The 22,284-nt window shown below is 33.7% G+C and overlaps 6 protein-coding genes and 1 long non-coding RNA gene across 42 annotated transcripts; 2 read left to right on the plus strand and 5 right to left on the minus strand.

Moving 5' to 3' along the window:
* Positions 1 to 391: 391 nt before the first annotated feature.
* Positions 392 to 2,165, plus strand: LOC104725643 (F-box protein At5g51370). The gene is made up of 2 exons (XM_010444316.3): positions 392 to 1,579; positions 1,683 to 2,165. The coding sequence occupies exons 1-2, from the start codon at positions 489 to 491 to the stop codon at positions 1,957 to 1,959; spliced, it is 1,368 nt and encodes a 455-aa protein (XP_010442618.1). The 5' UTR covers positions 392 to 488; the 3' UTR covers positions 1,960 to 2,165.
* LOC147935247 (putative F-box protein At1g32420) lies at positions 2,157 to 3,512 on the minus strand. Its single transcript, XM_087471278.1, has one exon. It carries the CDS (start codon positions 3,433 to 3,435, stop codon positions 2,266 to 2,268), a length of 1,170 nt encoding a protein of 389 aa, XP_087327404.1. The 5' UTR covers positions 3,436 to 3,512; the 3' UTR covers positions 2,157 to 2,265.
* A 4,035-nt stretch (positions 3,513 to 7,547) lies between these two features.
* LOC104725645 (F-box protein At5g51380) lies at positions 7,548 to 9,926 on the plus strand. Its single transcript, XM_010444318.2, has 2 exons — positions 7,548 to 8,894; positions 9,509 to 9,926. Exons 1-2 carry the CDS (start codon positions 7,723 to 7,725, stop codon positions 9,774 to 9,776), a joined length of 1,440 nt encoding a protein of 479 aa, XP_010442620.1. The 5' UTR covers positions 7,548 to 7,722; the 3' UTR covers positions 9,777 to 9,926.
* LOC104725644 (uncharacterized) lies at positions 9,925 to 10,423 on the minus strand. Its single transcript, XM_010444317.3, has one exon. It carries the CDS (start codon positions 10,325 to 10,327, stop codon positions 9,992 to 9,994), a length of 336 nt encoding a protein of 111 aa, XP_010442619.1. The 5' UTR covers positions 10,328 to 10,423; the 3' UTR covers positions 9,925 to 9,991.
* Positions 10,424 to 10,617: 194 nt separating this feature from the next.
* On the minus strand, positions 10,618 to 12,193 carry LOC104725646 (cell number regulator 6). Its single transcript, XM_010444319.3, has 5 exons — positions 11,981 to 12,193; positions 11,795 to 11,902; positions 11,469 to 11,583; positions 11,096 to 11,364; positions 10,618 to 10,997 (listed from the first exon to the last, which is right to left on the minus strand). The coding sequence occupies exons 1-5, from the start codon at positions 11,981 to 11,983 to the stop codon at positions 10,797 to 10,799; spliced, it is 696 nt and encodes a 231-aa protein (XP_010442621.1). The 5' UTR covers positions 11,984 to 12,193; the 3' UTR covers positions 10,618 to 10,796.
* Positions 12,194 to 16,021: 3,828 nt separating this feature from the next.
* LOC147935248 (uncharacterized) lies at positions 16,022 to 17,863 on the minus strand. The gene is made up of 5 exons (XR_015573000.1): positions 17,765 to 17,863; positions 17,511 to 17,621; positions 16,505 to 16,624; positions 16,302 to 16,433; positions 16,022 to 16,219 (listed from the first exon to the last, which is right to left on the minus strand). It is a non-coding gene; the product is annotated as an uncharacterized LOC147935248 (long non-coding RNA).
* Positions 17,864 to 18,083: 220 nt separating this feature from the next.
* LOC104725649 (uncharacterized) lies at positions 18,084 to 21,574 on the minus strand. Of its 36 annotated transcripts, none has more exons than XM_087476209.1 (11): positions 20,899 to 21,574; positions 20,626 to 20,754; positions 20,496 to 20,535; positions 20,152 to 20,227; positions 19,868 to 20,068; positions 19,473 to 19,682; positions 18,948 to 19,375; positions 18,779 to 18,843; positions 18,607 to 18,648; positions 18,399 to 18,449; positions 18,084 to 18,317 (listed from the first exon to the last, which is right to left on the minus strand). In XM_087476209.1, the coding sequence occupies exons 1-7, from the start codon at positions 20,939 to 20,941 to the stop codon at positions 19,070 to 19,072; spliced, it is 1,005 nt and encodes a 334-aa protein (XP_087332335.1). In that variant the 5' UTR covers positions 20,942 to 21,574; the 3' UTR covers positions 18,084 to 18,317; positions 18,399 to 18,449; positions 18,607 to 18,648; positions 18,779 to 18,843; positions 18,948 to 19,069. The 36 variants fall into 36 exon arrangements, with proteins under 36 accessions (XP_087332335.1, XP_087332333.1, XP_087332326.1 ...); XM_087476207.1 differs by having other exon boundaries at positions 18,084 to 18,320; XM_087476200.1 differs by having other exon boundaries at positions 18,399 to 18,522.
* Positions 21,575 to 22,284: the final 710 nt, after the last annotated feature.

Consider the following 22,284-nt stretch of genomic DNA (forward strand, 5'->3'; position numbering starts at 1 on the left):
ACTTTGACCAAATTAGATGTTTAATACTTGACCAAATTAACCAAATCTATTATCAAAATGTTTTGAACTTTGACCAAATTAGATTTTTAATACTTGACCAAATTAACCAAATCTATATCAAAATTAAACCAAATTTTAGTAACATTGTAACCGTTAAAACAACCAAAATAAACCAAACTGAAATAGCATAAAAACCGAACATTTTGAGAGTTTTGTCTTTTTGGTTACATGTATATCAAAAAAAATATCTTTCTACACGAAAAAGTCCTAATCCAAACCGAATCAAATTTTGTTTTCCCGTTTAAATCAGAACTACTTTCTTCCATAACCGTATAAACCGAAAACCGGAGCTACCCGAACCGAGAAACTCGAAGACTCAAAATCAAAAGTCGTTGTCCAAAAAGACTCACTATTTCTGGGTTAAGACAGAAGTAATAAAGACGCGCAAAATCAGTTAAAAGAAGAGATATAGCCTGAAGCAACAAGAAATGTCTGAATTTGGTGAGCATCTCCAAAACCAAAACCAAAACCACATCAAACCCTCAAAAAATGTCAAGCCTTTCAATAATCCAATCGTCGACGTCGACCCAACTCTCTCTTTATCCGATTCTCTTCTCCTCAAGATCCTCGGGAAGCTTCCTGATTCACAACAGAGCAACAACGACGTCTCACTCGTCTGCAAACGCTGGCTGAGTCTCCAGGGTCGTCGTCTCCATACTCTAAAGGTTCTTGATTTCGATTTCGTCTTGTCCGGGAGGCTCGTCTCTAGGTTCCCAAAGCTCACGCATGTCGATTTAGCTAACGCCGCGTGTATGAATCCGCCGGTCAATTCGGGTATCTTGCTCTGTCACAAGTCGATTACTTTACATTTACCTTCAGATTCGTCGAATTGGGATTTTCTTGATGAGAATCTATTGCAAAGCGACGTAATTGATAGAGGGCTTAGCGTTTTAGGAAGAGGGAGTTGTGATTTGCTTAAACTTGTAGTGATTAACGCTACTGAATTGGGATTAGTGAGTTTAGCTGAGGACTGTTCTGATTTGCAAGAGTTAGAGTTGCACAAGTGTAATGATAATCTCTTGCATGGCATTGCTTCGTGTAAGAATCTTAGAGGTTTGAGATTGGTTGGAAGCGTAGACGGATTGTATAGTTCATCAGTGTCTGATATAGGTTTGACGTTTTTAGCACAAGGGTGTAAGAGTTTGGTGAAGCTAGAGCTTAGTGGTTGTGAAGGTAGCTTTGATGGGATTAAAGCAATTGGGCAATGTTGTGAATTGCTTGATGAGCTGACCATTGCTGACCATAGAATGGACGATGGTTGGATAGCTGCGCTTTCGTATTTTGAGAGTTTGAAGACACTTAGGATTTTTTCGTGTAGAAAGATAGATTCTAGTCCTGGACCGGAAAAGTTGTTGCGGTCTTGTCCAGCTATGGAGAGTTTGCAACTCAAGAGGTGTTGTTTGAATGACAAGGATGGGATGAAAGCGTTGTTTAAAGTGTGTGATGGAGCAACAGAGGTTAGTATTCAGGATTGTTGGGGATTGAGTGATGATTCTTTCAGTTTGGCTAAAGCTTTCAGGTAAACACTTTGCTTTAGATCACTTCCTTGTATATATGTTTACTCTTCAGTGGTCGAGTGTTTCTTCTTTGCGGGCTTTTGATAATCTCCTTTCTCTTTGCAGGAGGGTTAGGTTTCTGTCTTTGGAAGGATGCTCAGTCTTAACTTCTGGCGGCTTAGAGTCAGTGATTTTACACTGGGAAGAGCTTGAGAGCATGAGAGTAGTGTCATGTAAGAACATAAAAGACAGCGAAATTTCACCCGCGCTCTCGTCTTTGTTCTCACTTCTCAAAGAACTAACGTGGAGACCAGACACAAGGTCTCATCTCTCATCGAGTCTTGAAGGTGCGGGGATTGGAAAGAGAGGCAGCAAATTCTTCAAGAAGAGTGTTCTGCATTGAACATATGTTGTTGTATAAGTGCTCGCATACTCATGTACCTTGAGAACTCTTGATATAGACAAACTCTTAGTTATCTTTTTTTTCCTTGGGGCATTACTCTGTTATAAAATAATACGTCCCAAACTCTTATGTATGGCAAGGCAATGTTCTGTTGTTATGTATAGTAATAAACCTCTTGCCGTTCACAATATACTAAATTTCAACTTTAGCATTTGATTTCATAAAACATAACCACAATAATAAAGAAATAGCATGCATATAAGTTATATATTGGAAAAACTCTCTCAACTAATATAATGCAACGAATTACAAAGACGTGATATTTTCAACATGATCCGTCACAGGCCACATTGTAAAGTGATTACTAGGGATTCTTAATCTTTCTGACGAAATTGTAGTTTGGATTTCGACTCTTCCAGGAATATTTCGTTTCGGATCATAGTAATAAACATATGATGCATGCTTACTCCAATTCGCCTTATGGACTACAACGACTTCACCACCAGGAGGAGTGACCTTCGCAAATCTGATCCGACTTTTTAAACCCTGAAGCATGCCTAAAAATGTAAGTTTGGACCATTCTTGTTTCTCGGCATTCTCCATAACCCACATATCCACATCCTCGTTGATGATGGTGTTATTGCGACATATGCATGCTAACTTCCCTTGGTAGTTTATAAGAGTGGGTTTTGTAAGGTGAATCAGCCTGTTATCGGGAGGCTTAACATGATTAAATCTCTGGGACCTAACATCAAAACTCAACAAAACATTATTAAGGTTCGGATTCCATGTCACTGCTTTGTAATAGATTACCCCGTTGATGCAAACTGGAGTTCCAAATGGATAGTGACTTCCAATGCCGCATTGTATATCCATCCACTTCTTATTGGGATCTCCCAATGTGAAAACTTGACAAGGCATAGAAGACAACATTTCCGGTAGATATGATTTTTGTTTAGCTAGGCACAATACTTTGTATTGATTCTCCAAAGGGTCGTACCCGAATAAGTAGAATGACAACCTTTGGGGTGAACAGGGTAAGGAAATAGTTTTCCTCGTTGTAGTGTTGTATATTGTGAAATCAATATTATAAGGTGATGATCTCAGAATCCCGACCAAGCCGCGTACGTATTGAAATTGAAACCTTGTTTTTTTGCCGAAGGTTCTTCCACTGATTTCCTCGTGGTAGAGTTGTTGTTCTTGGTTTGTGATTTGATGAGGTTCATGAACATACGAGAAGTCGGATGTAGTATTATATTTATATTCATGATGCCGGTTGAAGATGAAGTAGGGATCACGCGATGGTTGTTGAGTCACGATCGTGTCTATGACTATGAAGTCTTTGATAATACTTTTCCATGGCTTCGAGACGCATTGGAACCTCATGAGATACTTTGTCGGAAGTTTCATGAGTATCTCCACCTTTAGATCTAGAGGGAGAGTGTTGATATTATTGCAAGATCTTTTCCCGGCCATGATCACCTCGGAGAAGTTGTGATGTATAGGAGGAGATTGTGACTTGAGTTCCTCTATGCGTCTTCTCTCTTCTTCTTCTTTTGTTTTATTTTTTTCCTATTTGTTAACCCTAATTAACAATAACATGTAATGATGTAAGACTTCTAACCTATATAATGTACACTTTTTGAAAAAGTTTTGTATGCTAATATCATAATTTCCTTTTCTAAATGTAGATATGATGATGATTTGCTTTCCTATTTAGTCGTAATAAAAGAAAGAAACAAATTATTTCCTGGTCAGAATGACTAAAACTTATTTAAAAGAGAATATAAGGATTTCTAACAAACTTTACAAATTCCAAGTCTGAAAAAGTGAAAATTGGCTAAATTCATCTATCTTATTGTATAAAGTAAATTATGATAATAACTCATTTTAAGAAACCAAATTTATATAATATTATATTATTATGTTAATAACTGACTTTAAGAAACCAAATTTACATAATATTCCATATGTTTCATAAAAGAGTGTCATTTTTACAAATTTCACACAAATTAATAAAACATTAAATTATACATATCTTATTATATAAACTTTGGTTCTCAAAGTTAGTAACTCACCGGATCGTGACACGTGTTAGTTTTAACGATTAGAGATCAAAATAAAAAATTCATTAGATCATGACACGTGTCAATTTTAACGATTAAATATCAAAGTTAGTAACTCATCAAATCGTGACACGTGTCAATTTTAACGATCAGAAATTACACTTTGAAAGTTTGGTAAAAGAAAGCGTAAGATAATTGTAATCTTATTATATTAAAAAAAACTAAGATAAATATAATATGTGTGATCCATATCAAAGTTTCACTGTTACAAAAGATTCTCAACCACTACATGGTAAAATAAATATACTATGTGCCATCCATATTTGGTTGTATAATTACACTATATAGCCTAACACATTAAATTTTATATCTTTGTTTGCACAAAAAAATAAATAAATAAATTTTATGTCTCTATGGTTAGCCAATTTTGGACACTGAGTACTGCAACAAGTTTTGTGAAGGCACATGCGAAGAAAACGAAGAAAATAAAAATCATGAAGAACCGATTGACAGTCTTGGGAAAAAGCTTAAATTATAGTCTGAACTATTTTTTTTATTATATTAAAACTTTTACTATATAAAGTAGGGTTTTCAAATTAGCTATTAACTTGATTATGACACGTGTCAAGTACACTGATGAGATGTTGACACATGTCAAAAAATATTATTTTTCAAAACAGATAATTAAGAAAATAACATCAAATCTAAATAAAATCTACATATTTATATCTAAAAAAAATTCTAAATCAAAAAAAGAATATTAACAAAACTAATCTATTTTCCATTGTACGTTACTTATATTATACATGTTTTCTCAATAACATTTTGACATGTATAAACAAAAAAGTAATTCACTAAGAATGTATATTATTAGTTTATTAATAAATAAATAATGAATAACAAATTAATAAAGAAAAACATAAGTTATGTCAAAAAAAATTATTATTTTTGAAACATAATAGGACAACTAATTAAGAAAATAACATTATATCTACATAACATTACATGTTTTTATCGAAAGCTTTGATTTTTGATTTTTATTTCTTATATAATTTTTTCGATCTATTTCGTGGGTCTTTGATTTGTGCGGGTTTTTCAATGGAAGCTATCAGATGCAATAAAATCGAAGTATATAAGCCCGCTAATTTAATCGAGGATAGAGACATTGATGGAGGTTCCAAAAGTGATTCTACAGTTAGAAGCATTATATGTTTGGAAGATAAGTCGGTGGTTGATGTTTTTGGTCAAAATTTAGAGTTGTCTTTTCTTAATAATGTTGATGATTCTGGTATTGACAAGAGCTGCTTGATCGAGTAATTGAGAAGCGGTTTCAAATTTGGGAAGTTGGAACGGTATACCATTTTAAAATTGATTTCAAACCAGATTTATGTGGTTTTCTATCTGATTAGGTTCGCAAAACCGTTTAAACCAGATATATAGAAATATATGTGAATTTTTGATTCAGGTATAAATAAGTTGAGAATTTATGATTCGATAATATTTGAGACGAGGTCATAGCTTTAAATTGTTTTGGTACAATTGGATATTTCAGAAGAGTAAATAGGTCGTTGATCCTTAACGTGATTATGACATATGTTTTGTTTTGGATTGTATATAAAGTTTCTATTTTGTATATCTGAATCATCTAAGACTTATATATACCATCCTGATTATAATTTTCAAATTTTTATTTTTATTATATTATATTAACTTTTTTTCAATTTTTCAACTTGTATTGGGTTAGTCATAAAATTATTGTAAGTAGATAATTTTCACCAGTTGTTCATCCAAAATATCTTTGGAGTAAAAAAACTTCATGGTTAAAAGAATTATGTCACAAAACAATTTTAGTAATTATAAGAACTATAATTATGCCAAAATAAAAGTAAAGCAACATAAAATTTGTTTAAAAGACATTTTAGGTGGTGATAAAGAGCATACTTTAACAGTAAAATAATTTTGGGTGTAAGTGCATATTTTTAATGGTAAAACATACAGTAAAATTGTACTCGGTTATTAATTATATGTTTTTTTGATGAATTCTTTGTATGTAAAATAATTTGTAATAAGTTGTGGAATGTTCTTAAAATTTGACAATAACAATATTTGTAATGATGAGTATTTGGCAAAAGTTTTGGTGGGATATATATTAGCTTTAGATTATTGTAATAATTGTTATAATATATTTAAAGTATAAAAATATAAAAAAATGTATGAAGGTAAATACAAATATGATTTTTTTCTCTAACTAAAATTATTAAAATATTTACTTTAAGAAATATTTTTTGTTTCTATTTTCTAAAAATTGTTTAGGGTTTAGAATTTATTTTCTTCCAACAATTTTAAAACCGGCATATTAATGGTATATATATATGTCTAGTATATATAGATATATGTCTCTCTATCTATTTAAGAAGTGATTAATGGTTTAATTAGATTTCAATTAAGGATAAAATTAGAAAATTTGTGTTAGTTCATGTGAACATTAGATTTCTAAACCCGCATATTAAGCTAATCATAATCTAAATAATCAACAAACACAATTCAATGTTTACATGCTCCCTAGTAAAAAAGTTATGTGGACCAAAATACACACAATTTGAGTAGACATGTGCAAACATGTTGTCGTTGTTGTCTTGAGAAGACATCTACAAAGCATTAAGTACAACCATTAGCTATATTTCACAAAAAAAAACTCCAAGAACAGAGAAAATAATAGCAACAAACACGTATCAGTTGATAAAGACGAAAGACAAAAAATATCAACACACATGTATAGAACAAGAAAAAAAAGTGTATCTAGTTTTTTGTTCAAACTTCATACATAATTATATATCTTTATCTTACGCAAATGGCTCCAATTGCTGTTGTTTAATTCACAGCAAAATCATCACCAGTAAAGATTCATAGTTTTATCTTACTCATAAATCAAAATCACTAAACCTCAACCAATAATAGAAAAAAACAATCCAACTAATATAATATAACAACAAGACAACAACAACTAATATTCTAAATTTCTAATACTCTATGACATTTGATTAAGAGAATTAGAGAACTAAAGAAGATCAAAGTCAAAACTGTATCTGTAATGAAGTAGAGAAAAAAAAAAGATGAAAAATCAAATAAATGAATCTCACCAAACAGAAGTTAAGCTGAGACTGAGATGATGCAGAGACTAAGCTAAGAGCCTGAGAATGCAGAGATGAAATTAAATTGAAGCAGACAGGAAGTACCGAAGTAGAATCACGTTGTTTGTGTCGCGTAAACGAGGCGGAGAGAAGCTTGAAGAAGGTGAAGTGCAGAGACTCTATTTCAATTAGGTTTAATTAAGTTCGGTTAACCGATCGGTTATGTGGAACCGAACCGAAATAACCGAAAACCGATTGTAGTTTAAGAAGCTTGCCGATCGGTTTAGCCCTAATAACCGAAACCGAACCGAATACCCAAAATTTCGGTTCGGTTCGGTTCGGTTGCTTCGGTTCGGTTTTTTGTCCCAGGGCTACTGATTCCCATTACCCCCAATTTTTTTAATTTAATTTTCACTCCCCAAAAAATAAATATATTTTCAAAACTCTCTCTCTCTCTCTCTTTCTCCCAAAACATCTCTTTCATTGTATCCGTTAGAACAGTTCGTAATCCGCCGCTAAATCAAAAACCCAGAGAGATTGAGAGATCCACCGTGAATTTGAAAACGATGTCGTTTAGGGAGAAGATGCCGACGAGTCCTAAATCGCCTCTGAGAAGGAGACGCTCGAGCTGGACCGGTCCATGGCTAAACCACCCGACGACGTCGTTCAAGCAAGCAGTCTCCGCCGTGATTCAAGCCCAATCACCGAGATCCAGGTTCAAATCCGCTGCTTCCGAATTCTCCGACGTCGATCGAACACTTTCCTTGTCAGATTCCATCATCCTCAGGATCCTCGAGAAGCTTCCTGAGTCTCAGAGCGAAGATGTCTCGCTCGTGTGCAAACGGTGGTTGTATCTTCAGGGACGGCGTTTAAAGACTATGAAGGTTTCAAATTGGGATTTTCTCATGTCTGGGAGGCTTACCTCGAGGTTTCCAAAGCTTACGAGTGTTGATTTGGTTAACGCGTGTTTGAATCCCTCGAGGAGTTCGGGGATTTTGCTTTGTCACAAGTCGATTTTGTTTCATGTATCTACGGATTCGTCGTTGGATTTGGATTTTGTTGAGGAGAATTTGTTGGACTGTGAAATGGTTGATAGAGGGGTTAGGGTATTAGGAAGAGGGAGCTGTGATTTGCTTAAACTTGTTGTGATCAATGCTACTGAAATGGGATTGCTGAGTTTAGCTGAGGATTGTTCGGATTTGCAGGAGTTAGAGTTGCATAAGTGTAGTGATAATCTCTTGCGTGGTATTGCTGCTTGTGAGAATCTGAGAGCGTTGAGATTGGTTGGGATTGTAGATGGACTGTATAGTTCTTCGGTTTCTGATATAGGTTTGACGATTTTAGCACAAGGGTGTAAGAGGTTGGTGAAGCTGGAGCTTAGTGGTTGTGAAGGTAGCTTTGATGGGGTTAAAGCGATTGGGCAATGTTGTGAAGTGCTTGAGGAATTGAGTATTTGTGATCATAGAATGGATGATGGTTGGATAGCTGCGCTTTCGTATTTCGAGAGTTTGAAGAGGTTGAGGATTTCGTCTTGTAGAAAGATAGATTCTAGTCCTGGACCGGAAATGTTGCTGGGATCTTGTCCAGCTTTGGAGAGTTTGCAACTCACAAGGTGTTGTTTGAATGATAAGGAGGGGATGAGAGCCTTGTTTAAAGTGTGTGATGGAGTAACTAAGGTTAATATTCAGGATTGTTGGGGATTGGATGATGATTCTTTCAGCTTGGCTAAAGCTTTCAGGTAACTTGGCTTTTGATTATTTCCCTATACATGTGTTTTACCTTCAATTATTGAGTTTATGTATTGTTATTCAAATGGTCACTTCATAAGAGCAGAGGCCATGGTTTTCTGTTGTTTTTCTTAGGTCTTTTCACATCAAGATCCCATAAATTTAACTGCCAAAAACTGAAATGCAGCTTCTCTGAGATAGTAATGTGTTGTTTGGCTGACCTGTGTTATAAAAAACTTAAACTTGGTGTTGGTGTTGGTGTTTTACATGATATGGTTAGCATAAGACATAATTCCATGCTACGTTGACTGAAGTTTTTAATATGGATGATGACAGGCATTGACTATTTTTGCTTTGATTTGTGTGTGTTTGATACATAAATTATGGTTACTTCAAAGAGCAGCAGAAGCCATAGTTTTCTGTTGTTCCTCGTAGGTCTTTTCCACATCAATGATCTTTAACTGATGTGTTCTTAAACTAGGTGTTAATGTTGTCTACGATGATATGGTTAATATGAATGGTGAAGAAACATTCCACAAAACCCGGAAATAATGAATTCTTCTGCTAGTTTAACTCTTAAGCTAAGTGTAAAAGTTAGGGTTCTGATCATCTTTGTATCTTGCAGGAGGGTGAGGTTTCTGTCTTTGGAAGGATGCTCAGTCCTAACAACAAGCGGTTTAGAGTCAGTAATTCTACACTGGGAAGAGCTTGAGAGCATGAGAGTAGTGTCATGCAAGAACATAAAAGACAGCGAAATATCAGCCGCACTCTCGTCTTTGTTCTCCCTACTCAAAGAACTAACGTGGAGACCAGACACAAGGTCTCATCTCTCATCTAGTCTCGAAGGTGCCGGAATTGGAAAGAGAGGCAGCAAATTCTTCAAGAAGAGATGATGCTATGTAATGTAAGTTCTCGCATCTCATGTACCCTGAAAACTCTTTGATATATAAACCTTGGGGCATCAAAAATCATTACTCTGTTGTAAAATCCTATGTATTACAATGTTCTGTTGTTATGTATAATAAAACTCTTTGTTGTCCATAGTATCAAATTTCAATTTTATAATGACATGAAAAAAAAAATTTACAAGTAAAAAAAAAAATTGTTTTTAGGTTCTTCGATATCTAGAGAAAAAAAGTTTGAGAAAGTCAAAACATTCAAAGCAAAAGAACCTTGTTCGAGTTCGTCTCAGATCTTGTATAGTTTTCATAGCTTCGTTGCTTCTGTAAGCTCTCATGACCATGTCCTGTTCCACTTCCTCTTCTCTAAACATCAAATCCGCCACGTCATCTTCTCCGTAGAAGACATCTCTCCTTCCTGCTTCAACTAAACTCTTCCGTTTACGTAACCCTTCAACACTCGCCTGAAAACATGGCAGCGATGCAGAAACTCGTGTTTCCGCCGGCGGAGTTGACACAGGTAAGTCAGAATCTTTTCCGATCATCTTCTTCTGTTGGATTGATGTGGTCCTTTGTAATATCCTAAAGAGAATAAACGTAGGGCAGAGACTTGCGTACCTAATTTCGTAGTTATCGTTACTTATAAGAAAAAAAGTTTTGTTATTTTAATAAGACTAGGTATTTTTTTTAATAAAAATATAAAACGTGTTACGATCTTGTAAAGATTCTTTATTGTTTTTCATATTTATCCAAAAGAAAGATAAATTTAGCAAGCTACCTATAGGAAAAATTCATAACTAGTAGAATAATTCAAATTACATAAATAAATTACTCATTAAAGAAAAAATCTTAATTTTAAGATAAGGATAAATCATTGATTATAATACATTATGAAAAAAAAAAACAGAATCCATCTATGTGAGTTTGAAACAAACCAAATCAGTTTTACATAAAAAGAAGATTTAGAGATGATGAGGTTGACACAAAACAAAACCTTGAATCTGGTTGAAACAACTACAATGGCCTCATCTCAAGATCAGAGCTATGGTGTGAGACCGGGACAGAGGCACTCATCTCTTGAACCGGTGGCGGGTTAATAACAGTCATGGGCATCACAAAGTTATCCGAAAGACGGTTCTTCATCTCACGGTGCTCTTGACAAATCGCACAAAAGTGAAGGCAACAATGCACCATACATGGATCACATGGAGAGTTCTGTTTCCATCAATCAAACAAACACACACATTTTTTTTTCAGATTCTTTATCGATTACTAGATGTTACGGAAGAAGGTTTTGATTTTATTATACATACCTTGAGATGATATTTCCTCTGAAGATTTTGACGGACGTTTCCAGTGTAGATACCACACATCCACCAAATAAACAACAAGCCTTCACATATAAGAAAAGAGGTATGGGGATCTATACCGGGAACACAAGCAACAATGGACGCAGCAGTAAGACCTCCTTCAACTACAATGGAATGGCAAATACATGCTTTGGTACACGAGGTTTCCTCGTCACTCAGAGTCTCATAGACACGTCCAAATAGAACACTTGGGCAGATAAGTCCCTGCCAAACTGTAAAAAGAGTGTGTTCAAAGACATGGGAAGTGGACCTAAACTAAGCTCCTAGTTGTAAGTAAAGATGAATAAAAAAATGACAGATATGTGAAAACTCTTACAACTAGTCATGTCCTCAGTACAGCCGAAGATTCCGGTAGTCCAAGGCTCATCAGCAGGAGCTTCAAAATTCTCAGGTAAAGGTTGGCCACACTCGTTACATTTGTGAACAGCTAGCTACGGACATGTTTCACACACACACACACACAGAATCAGAGCACAGATCCATAGAGATCGAATTGTTAAAATCTAGAAATTGACACTAATCGAGCCTGCCTTAGTCAAAACTGACACAACACATAGAATCAAAATGATCATACGAAGAACACAAGTCAAGGATCTCTTGCGCAAATCGGTTAAAAAGCAGAATCAGTAGTGGGCATATTACATGAGAAACCTCAATGGGTTGATTGAGTTCGCCGGGATTAATCTCATCGACGGGAGCTTGCTCCTTTGTTAACTTAACGTACCTCGACGGTGCTCCTCCGTCCGACATCTAGATCAAAAATTTAAGATCAACCCAAAATCGAATTGAAAAAAAAGAGAGATAAGAAAAAAAGGGATCTTGACGAACCATATGAAGGATTTGGAGAAGAAACCGAAGAGTGATGATGATCTCAAAGGTTCCGTCTTCTTGTTCCTCTGTAATTAAAAGAGAAGAGGGATGTTTTATGTTTCTGAGGCTTTTTTTAACCAAACTGTTACCAAAACCGAGAGAGAGAGAATTAATTTATGGGCAAATGTAAGGAAAACCCATTTTCTCCTAAAGTATTGTCACAAAAACCCACTTTCCACTTATGATATACTTTCCCAAGTTTTTTGCTTATGTGTCCACTTTTCTTTTACATTTTTGTCCTTATTAACAACTTACATCTCTTTCTCTCATTCTTTTCTTTCTTTTTTTTTTTTTTTGTTGTTAACACTTTAACAAAGTAAAATATATTTATTTGTTATCATAAAACAAATTTTCTATTTATTTATATAAAATATGTTATGATTATATATTTTCTACATTTTAAGATACATATTGCTATATTTTTTATGAATTTTTAGATTATACAGTATCCATCAGTCGTTGAACATTTGTTCAATTATAAGTGGATAATCAATTGCAGTATTGTTAATAGATAGTTACTTGTGTTTATTCATACAAAATATACATACATAAATTTGGTTAGATCTTTATCCATAGCATATTATCCATAACACAACATAGACCAAATAAGTACAAAACCCTTTAAATCTAAATTTTAAATCCTAGAACATAAACCCTTGAACCTAAAACCAAAACTATTCACTTTAAAAAAAAAAAAAACAAAGTTTAGTGGATAGAAAAACTGTGGATAGGTCTCCATGGATTTACAAAGCATATCTAGACATTAAGCTGAAGAATAACAGTGGAATGGTGGCTATGAATGTGATCATGTAGATATTTTTTTGTGGATACCAATGTAGACAGACCAAATAATCATCATACAACATCCACACAATTAAATCCATAGACACCATGATCTCCTTGCTTCATATTTTGTGTTGGTCCAGAAACATATACACTCATAAGTGGTTAATAAACAAAATAAAAATTAACAACATTGATTTATTTAGAACATTGAATATCAATCATGTGGATTAGTAGTTATGGATACTTATCTTATAATATCTTGCTCATTCTTTACATGAGCAGAAATTTGTCCAAAATAAATTAGCCACATAGATTTCTTTTAGCTAAATGTTTTTGTACTATTTTTCAGCTAGAAGGATTTCTTTTAGGGTTTAGGGTTTAGGGTTTAGGGTTTAGGGTTTAGGGTTCAGGGTTTAGGGTTTAGGGTTCAGGGTTCAGGGTTTAGGGTTTAGGGTTTAGGGTTTAGGGTTTAGGGTTTATACCCTAAATATTAAATCCTAACACCACATAGACACTAAATCCATATAAGCCCGAAAACGTAAACCTTATTCCCTAAATCTTAAATCCTAAACCCTAAACCATACACCTTGAACCCTAAATCCTAAACCATGAATTAAAAATATAGACACATCATCCACATACCTAAACCTAAACTTTTAACTTTAACCCCTAAATCCTACACCTTGAACCTTAGACAATACAACTTGAACTCAAAACATAGACATTGAATCTATATACCATCTAAAGTCTAAACCCTAAACTATGGTGATGTCTGAACATGCAACAAACTTGTCAATAAATTTCATCTGGATTGCTTGTCCACGTGGTCAGAGTTTGGTGGATAGGCTTAGAGATTAATAATGACCATGTTTGTTGTGTAGTATGCTTCTAGTGACACTTCTAAGTTCTAATATCTCTAATTCTAGCTTAAAAATAGTACAAAAACATTTGGCTAAAAGACATCTAAGTGGCTAAACTATAGTGATGTTTGAACATGCAACAAACTTGTCAATAAATTTCATCTGGATTGCTTGTCCACGTGGTCAGAATTTGGTGGATAGGCTTTGAGATTAATAATGACCATGTTTATTGTGTAGTATGCTTCTAGTGACACTTCTAAGTTCTAATATACCTACTTCTAGCTGAAAAATAGTACAAAAACATTTAGCTAAAAGAAATCTATGTGGCTAATTTATCTTGGACAAATTTCTGCTCATGTAAAGAATGAGCAAGATATTATAAGATAAGTATCCATAACTACTAATCCACATGATTGATATTCAATGTTCTAAATAAATCAATGTTGTTAATTTTTATTTTGTTTATTAACCACTTATGAGTGTATATGTTTCTGGACCAACACAAAATATGAAGCAAGGAGCTCATGGTGTCTATGGATTTAATTGTGTGGATGTTGTATGATGATTCTTTGGTCTGTCTACATTGGTATCCACAAAAAAAGATCCACATGATCACATCCATAGCCACCATTCAACTGCTATTCTTCAGCTTAATGTCTAGATATGCTTTGTAAATCCATGGAGACCTATCCACAGTTTTTCTATCCACTAAACTTTGTTTTTTTTTTTAAAGTGAATAGTTTTGGTTTTAGGTTCAAGGGTTTATGTTCTAGGATTTAAAATTTAGAATTAAAGGGTTTTGTACTTATTTGGTCTATGTTGTTTTATGGATAATATGCTATGGATAAAAATCTAATCAAATTTATGTATGTATATTTTGTATGAATAAACACAAGTAACTATCTATTAACAATACTGCAATTGATTATCCACTTATAATTGAACAAATGTTCAACGACTGATGGATACTGTATAATCTAAAAATTCATAAAAAATATAGCAATATGTATCTTAAAATGTAGAAAATATATAATCATAACATATTTTACATAAATAAATAGAAAATTTGTTTTATGATAACAAATAAATATATTTTACTTTGTTAAAGTGTTAACAACAAAAAAGAAGAGAAAAAGAGAGAAAAGAAGGAGAGAAAGAAAGGTAAGTTGTTAGTAAGGGCAAAAATGTAAAAAGAAAGTGGACACATAAGCAAAAAACTTGGGAAAGTATACCATGAGTGGAAAGTGGGTTTTTGTGACAGAACTCAACCCAAAGTGGGTTTTCATGACATTCACCCTTAATTTATTCAAAAGACTAATTTGGTCTTCTTCTCTTCCGTTGACTCACCCTAAACTAGTAAAGCATTCAAACAGTACATTTTAGAATAAAAACTGTAAAAATTAGGAAATTAGATTTTTTTAGATTAAATATAAAAAATTAGGAAATTATTAAGGGTAAACATTGAATATGAATTATATATATATATAGATCTAAATAATCTCTATAATTAATTCTCTACTATCTATATAAATCAAACACAATTAAATAATAATTATAAAATCTAAGATGTCCAGATAGTGTTTCATAATTAATATTACAGATATTTAGAAATCTTTTGTTAAAGTTTAAATATTATGATTCTTCTATCATTTTTGTTTAACATTTTTCTTTTATTAATTGTATTGGATCAATATAAAATACATAAAATTAATATAATTATAGATTTTTTTTTCTCTCCATGATCTGAAATTTGAAAACCAGATATGTATTACTCAATCAGTGACGAAATTTTGTTTGTTCAACGTCCCACATCATTTAAAATTAGTAGACAATTGTTCAAAGTGATGTTATAAATAAAACCAAAATAAATCTAAATAAGCATGAAACTTAATTTAGCAAGCATCCAAATTTAAAAGTTAAAAGTTGGTATCCAGTTTAAGTTGGATCTTGAGTCGAACCGTTTAACTATATCAAATAAAAATAAAAATTCTGAACATTTATAATATACTTAAGCAGTAAGCAAGGCTTAATTGGCTTAGACAACTAGTTTGAAAGTGATAGCTTGGGGTAGTTACTAGCTAAGGGCATCCACAATGGGAGGATATATTTTTGGGGTTCTAAATTTTTTTAATTAATATAATTTGTATTTTTGGTTGAATAAAAACTTTAGGTATTCAAATTAAAATGTATCCCTCCAATGGTGGGTTCTAATATTGAGTCTCTTAATTTGATTTTTTTTTTTTGAAAAGAAATAAATTGAAGTACAATATGAAATTATTGCATATTAAGATTGATGTTTATAAATTATTGCATTTGATAAAATATTAAACATATAAAACATTAAAACATCATAAAATAGAAGTACAAATCATAAAAAGTGAAAATGATTAACTGTATCCTCCAAAAGTGAAAATGATCAACAAGAATGAATTAGAGAAAAGAAAAGCAGTGGATGTAATATCAATGAATACTTCTCCATCAACCCTCACTCTTTAAACCCTACACCCAACTGAACGAGAGACCCAAAAGCATGTAATAATACTGCATGCAGCTGAGACACAGAAATCTGTCAAACACATCACCAAGTAAAAGTAACGAATAAGAAAAGATTCATGCATGAAAGACAGGACAACCACAAATCTTGGTGCTGCTCAGAACTGCTCTGCCACTTTTAAAGGGCAGCCACAAACTCACTGAAGCAGCTCTTCCGGAATCGATAAGTGCAAGACCTCTCAAATCTTGCTGCACTGAACCATCATCTTTTCCTGTTTTCAGCTTTAACTACTTTAGTACATGTCTATTGCAGAAGATCCAAGAAGGAAAGAGGAATGAAAACCTGAATAACAATACATGTCTAGATTTCTGCATAAGAGAAGCTCAGATTTAAAGATGGTCAATGCAAAAACAACTTTAGTGGACACATCCATCATAATATGACTGTTCCAGCGGATATAGTCTGCAACAAAACACAGATTTGCATAACAGAGAGCATTGAACAATCTGAAGGTAAGTACACAAAGAAAAGCCCTTAGACCATAATATTTCACAAAGGGTTTAAGCACATTCCTCTCAAGTCAGTCTCAACATATAAGTCACAGAACCTAAAAAGCATACTGGATATATATATATATGGTATGTCACAACACAAACTAATCGAAAACTGTACCTAGAGATTGAATAAGAAAACATCACAGGCTATATAAGTTAAGCTATCGCAGCACATTCTACAGAGCAAGTGTTATAAGTAATAATCTCAAAATTGAAATAAGGTTGTACAAAAAGACGCAGGAAACAAACAAACAAAAAAAAAGCTCAGATCCAAGCTACCGTGAGTTAATATCTTTGGACAGATTATGAAAATGAACAATCAAACAAGGCTGCTTAAATCGTTTAAGTGGACAAATCGGCAAAATAAAAACGAAATCCAGAGTATTCACTCTCTGCTTATATCTCACCATCATCCCACAAAGCAGCTCAGAAACATTGAGCATGCAAATGTGATGGATCTCTCTGCCAGCAGCAGAAACCGAAGAGAGAAGGGATGGTAAAAAAGTATCCCAATTGATATAACTAATCCTACACAATGTACGCAATGCAAAGAGAAGAAACTCAGCACGAGGCGCATGGTTGCTACATTGCACAACTAAAGATATCAAAACTGACTCCAAAACTCTTTGTTTCTCCAAGTCATACAGGAATCTCATAACTAACGCATATTAGAAGGTGGAGCTTGGTTGGTTACACAGGCAGACACAATCAACAAGAGATGAACAAAACTCAGAGAATCGAAAGCAATAATCAGAAGAAGATAACAATCAATGAGAGATTAAAGTCAGAGATACCATGGTTAAACCCAATGGAGAATTTGCAGGGAATCGAAGCCCTCTCCTCGAACCATCACCCTCTTTCTCTGCTTCTTTATCCTCCAAAATCGCAAGGTGCGATGCCTAGTGCTAAACAAGAAAAACAAACCATCAAGCCTATACCTTTCTACATATTAACTCATCTGAAGCCGAAACCATCAGTAATTTGAACTAAACAATGGTTTACAAAACTCCTTAAATCTTCTAAATTTATTTGATTTCAGGTTGCCTACCTAAAAAGTTATTAAAGTGAGACCATATGAATGACGGAAGCGGCGGATAGGCTGTTTCTATGCATAACAAAATTTGGGCTATAAAAACGTGATTTTTAAAAAATCTGGTCCCGACTGAATCGTCTAATATTACATAGATTTTGATGCTCTTCAACTTTACCAACAATAATATATTATCACGTTCTGTTATTTTCTTTCACTGTTGGATTTAATCTAAGATTTGGTAGTAGACAAAAGTCGTTCATCACACATTTCCATTTACAGTCTTACGAGTTTGCTGACCAAATATGAGAAAGCTTTGTGGAGCTGCAAAACCAAGAAGCCCCAAAACAAGGTATTCATTCACAAACAAGCTGAGGTTTTCATTTGAATCAAAGACAGAAATCAGAAAAGGAAAAAGACATTTGTAATGTTTATATGAAAGGTTTATCCAGGTTTTACACAAAGGCCAACTAGCTTTGAGATAGGCCAAAACCATCAACACAGACCTTGTTCTTGGGACCTCAACACAAACCATCGAAACTGTTCTTGCTCCCACCAGAGAATTCCTTACCTACTGTTTTTATTATAATCATCCACCACTTGAATTTGGAAAAGATTTATCAGAAGTTCATAAACAGCTGTGGGAGTTTACCCGATAACCGATACAAATCAAAATATCAAGCCGACCCATCCAATGTGTTTCCTGGGTTCGCAGAGATTCCTTTATTGAAAGCTTTTTTTGCAACCAAATGTTCCAAGAAATGTAACAATTATACCTAACCCCAAAGCCAAAGATTATTCAAACTCAAAACTGAAACCAACTTCTAGTAAAGGATGACTTCTAGTCATATATTTGTTACCTCAAATTGTATCTGTGTCATTCAAGCCCAATATTCCCGATTCTGTAGTCTTTTCAATCAGAAAAGTATATCAAACTAGAAATAGGTACCAACCGACGAAATCAAAGAGGCTATAGCATCCCAAACGTTGTGAAATACAATGAAAATGTAAAGGTTATATGGTTATACCTACCTCAACGCTTTTGACCTCTTAACAAATAACCGATGAAGGGGTAAGGTCTCAAACTCTTAGAATAGCTGTGAACCGGTAGAAAGACAATTTTTATCCATAAATTTTAAACAAGGAAGTTCCAAAACAAAACACATGCTCATGAAACTAAGGGGGATGTCACAATGTCTACCTCATTAATTTGCAAAGTTCCTTGGCCCCAAGACACAGCGACAACACATTATCACAAACTAGTGGTGGCAAATGGGATTTTCTACACCCTTCTGTGGCTAGACCTTCCATGAGGGTCTCCAACTAGTACTGGCGAATGGGGCTTCTTGACACTCTTCTGTGACCAGACCTTCCATGAGGAGATCGTGACCTGCTTCGATCACGACCCTCTCTCCCACTTCTCGATCTCCTGTCATAAGGCTTTCTATGATCCCTACCACGGTCCCTGTGTCTATCACCATCTCTGTCCCGATCCCGATCACGGTATCTATCTCTATCACTAGACCCACTCCTCTTACCCTCGCTTTCCTTTTCCCTTGGTTTCCTCTTATCATCTGTTTCTTTTCCTCTGACTAGCTTTTCTTCTTCCTTTCCTTTATCTTTAGCAGCCTGGAAAAGAAAAGAAAGAAACAATAGTAACACTATCTCCATCTTCCAAAAAGACAGCTTGAATGAAACAAACTCAAGTACTAATTTAGAGACTTACTTTTTGTTCAGCAAGAAACTCCCGGACCAAGCCATAGCCAACATGTTGTTTTCCAGTGACATGAGACTGCGTCCTTTCTACAGCATCATTAGCCACAAGGAATGATCCACAAACCTCACACAGTGCCATCTTCTTCTCTTGTGCCATAGCAAGTACCTTATCAGTTGGTCGTTGTAACAAGACTGTCTTCTCAGCATTAAGCGCTTCCACCTACAAAGACATAGTTATTGAAAGTTAAGCACTCAGTACTAAATCATATTTAGTTGTCACTAAGGGTGTAACTGAAACAGGGAGGAATCAAGTCATATTCCACGATCTAGTATGACTTGTCAAAACTTGGAAACTCATTTTCTAGAGCTTCTTTAGAACTCAACAGCATGGTAAACAAATAGTACCTTTCTCATTAGCGCTTCAGCTTCATCCACTTTGCCCTCTTCACCAAGTGCTTCCACTTGTTCCAAAAGGTTCTTAACTTTTTCCTCCAAAACAGACAATTGTTCAGCTTTTTCTGCAGATAGAGAAGGTGGTGGAGGCGGCTCAACCTCTTGTGCAAGGCGTTCACGTCCACGCCTGACCTTCCTATCAAGATCATTCACCTGTAACCAATTCCAATCTTAGTGTACAGAAGACTCGATTCTCACGAAAAAAAAAACTAATAGAAATGACAAGCATTACATACCAACTTCTCACAAAACTGTGCAAGCTCAGCCTCGAATTTAGGCACATAGGAATCATGCCTTGGAGAGTTTTCGAAACTGAAACAAACAAACAAACAAAAACTCAAAACTCCTTGATATCAATGCGCTCTCAGGTAGGCCTAATTGTAACCTCTACGTATAACACTGATGGACATAAACATGCAAGATAGCCACAAAATCCTTTGAAGAGTAGAGCACTACAGTAAATGGTCTATTTGAGCAATTGCTTATTCAAATGTAGGCATATTAATAATCTCACACGAACCGATACAGATTTGTAATACATAAAGAATAAACATAAATAAAAATCTCAATGGAGCCTCACCTCTCTTTCAGCTTTGGATCATGAATTCTCGAGCACGCTCCTGAAAGAAGAACCAGAGACAACAATGAAGCTAAGAATCTAACACGAAGAAAAAAGCATATCATACAAATTTACAAATAGTGTGACTAACCAAGATCGCTTCGAGTGTTAACGAAGAGGTCATGAGGACAAAATCGAACCATATAGAATGCACAGACCTCTCTATCGTCCCACTTAACCTCCTTGAACCCTCTTCTTTCTTCGTCTGTCAGATTACGAGCTGCAAGCAAAATCGTTTCCTCTGTTAGCTAAATTAAACAAAAAAATCACCAAATTATTCACATAGAAACCATAGATTAAAAAGCTTTGGAGAGCTCAATTCCGGGGATAAAAAACTCAAACTGCTCTTGGATTATTCATTCACCTGCTCCCATAAGTTCGTCTAACAGAGCTCGCTGAGCATCCATGGTGGGCTACGAAGAAATCGAACTGAATCAAATTGAAGAGAGAAGAGGCAATTGCAGAATCAAATTTGGGGGATGATAGGATTGGAGAAGGAGGAGTGATGATTAGGGTTTCGTTCGCCACGAAGAAAAGGGCGTCTATCGTCGTCGTATACTGTATTATATAATAATTAGTGCATATATATTTTTGCATCAATCAATCTTATTCTATAAAGCTTTGGGTTTTTTTTTTTTTTTTTTTTGACCTCATAAAAGCTTGGTTTTCATAGTGTGTCAATTTTATTGATTTAAAATTTTGATATGTGTAAAAAAAAATTTAATTATTAGAAATTAAAATATAAAAATAATTCTACCACGTATCTAAAACATTAAGTTACTAATTCTGTCATTTAGAATCAATAATTGATTTTCTAATTTTTTTAAATATGATGTTATATTAATTAATTGTATAAACATTCACTTCTATATAAACAACTAAATTGTGTCATAGGATAGTAGTTTTTTCATATATACCATCATTAATTAAATAATGTTCTATTGTTAAAAGTTTTTTTTTTTTTTTTTGTAAAATATAAACTTCTTATAAGGTGTTCATTTTTATGAAGATGTTATTCATATTATAAAGTAAAGATACATATCAATTCTGTAAATTATCCCACATATATATATTATTTTTTGGGGCCAAAATTTTAATTATGAGGCAAAGCTTTTTTTTTCAAAAAGTTAATGTTTATGTAATTTAAAGCATATGTTTATGTATTATGCATATATTCTTCTTTTCATTTTCTTTAGATTATTAATTTACCTTTTATTTCATTTTTCTGATTTTTAGGATAATACAAAAAATTTAGGAAAAAAGAATGAACTTATATGGATTTTTGCTTAATTTATAATAATGTTAATATAGTTTTATTTAAAATTAGTTGGACAAGTATTAAAATTATTCTATATGAGATTACAACATATAAAACAAATATATTTAAAATAATGTTAGTTTAATATGAGATAATATTACTTTTTCATTTTTTTTCTTTGAGAATTATTTTGTATTAATTTTAATATCGATATAATGCACAAATTATTTTGATATGAAAATTATAAGTCTTACCCACCAGGGTTAGTGCATAAAAATAAATTTAATTTATAATAGTCATATACATTTAAATTGTATTTAAATTGTATTGTGAGATGCAATATCTGAACTCTAAATACGTTTTCACATATATTTTTATACATGCGTAATTTATGCGGATCTAATATAGTTATAGAATGCATAGAAATTGAAAAGATAACTTCTCTACAATTGGGGTTCTTTGTGCAGCATGACAACCTTTTAGACATATGCC

This window comes from Camelina sativa, chromosome 11 (genome assembly GCF_030686135.1).
Source record: "Camelina sativa cultivar CO46 ecotype springtype chromosome 11, ASM3068613v1".
Classification (NCBI taxonomy): Eukaryota; Viridiplantae; Streptophyta; class Magnoliopsida; order Brassicales; family Brassicaceae; genus Camelina; species Camelina sativa.

Bases quoted from the DNA above. Each gene is read 5' to 3' on its own strand.
- LOC104725643 (XM_010444316.3), top strand. From the start codon at position 489: ATGTCTGAATTTGGTGAGCATCTCCAAAACCAAAACCAAAACCACATC. The intron at 1,580-1,682 runs GTAAACACTTTG...TTCTCTTTGCAG, and splicing joins AGTTTGGCTAAAGCTTTCAG to GAGGGTTAGGTTTCTGTCTT.
- LOC104725645 (XM_010444318.2), top strand. From the start codon at position 7,723: ATGTCGTTTAGGGAGAAGATGCCGACGAGTCCTAAATCGCCTCTGAGA. The intron at 8,895-9,508 runs GTAACTTGGCTT...TGTATCTTGCAG, and splicing joins AGCTTGGCTAAAGCTTTCAG to GAGGGTGAGGTTTCTGTCTT.
- LOC104725646 (XM_010444319.3), bottom strand. The intron at 11,584-11,794 runs GTAATATGCCCA...ACATGTCCGTAG, and splicing joins AACCCATTGAGGTTTCTCAT to CTAGCTGTTCACAAATGTAA. The intron at 11,365-11,468 runs GTAAGAGTTTTC...CTCTTTTTACAG, and splicing joins TACTGAGGACATGACTAGTT to TTTGGCAGGGACTTATCTGC.
- LOC147935247 (XM_087471278.1), bottom strand. From the start codon at position 3,435: ATGGCCGGGAAAAGATCTTGCAATAATATCAACACTCTCCCTCTAGAT.
- LOC104725644 (XM_010444317.3), bottom strand. From the start codon at position 10,327: ATGATCGGAAAAGATTCTGACTTACCTGTGTCAACTCCGCCGGCGGAA.
- LOC104725649 (XM_087476211.1), bottom strand. From the start codon at position 20,941: ATGGATGCTCAGCGAGCTCTGTTAGACGAACTTATGGGAGCAG. The intron at 20,536-20,625 runs GTTAGTCACACT...TTCTTCTTTCAG, and splicing joins TAACACTCGAAGCGATCTTG to GAGCGTGCTCGAGAATTCAT. The intron at 20,228-20,495 runs GTGAGGCTCCAT...TGTTTGTTTCAG, and splicing joins GATCCAAAGCTGAAAGAGAG to TTTCGAAAACTCTCCAAGGC.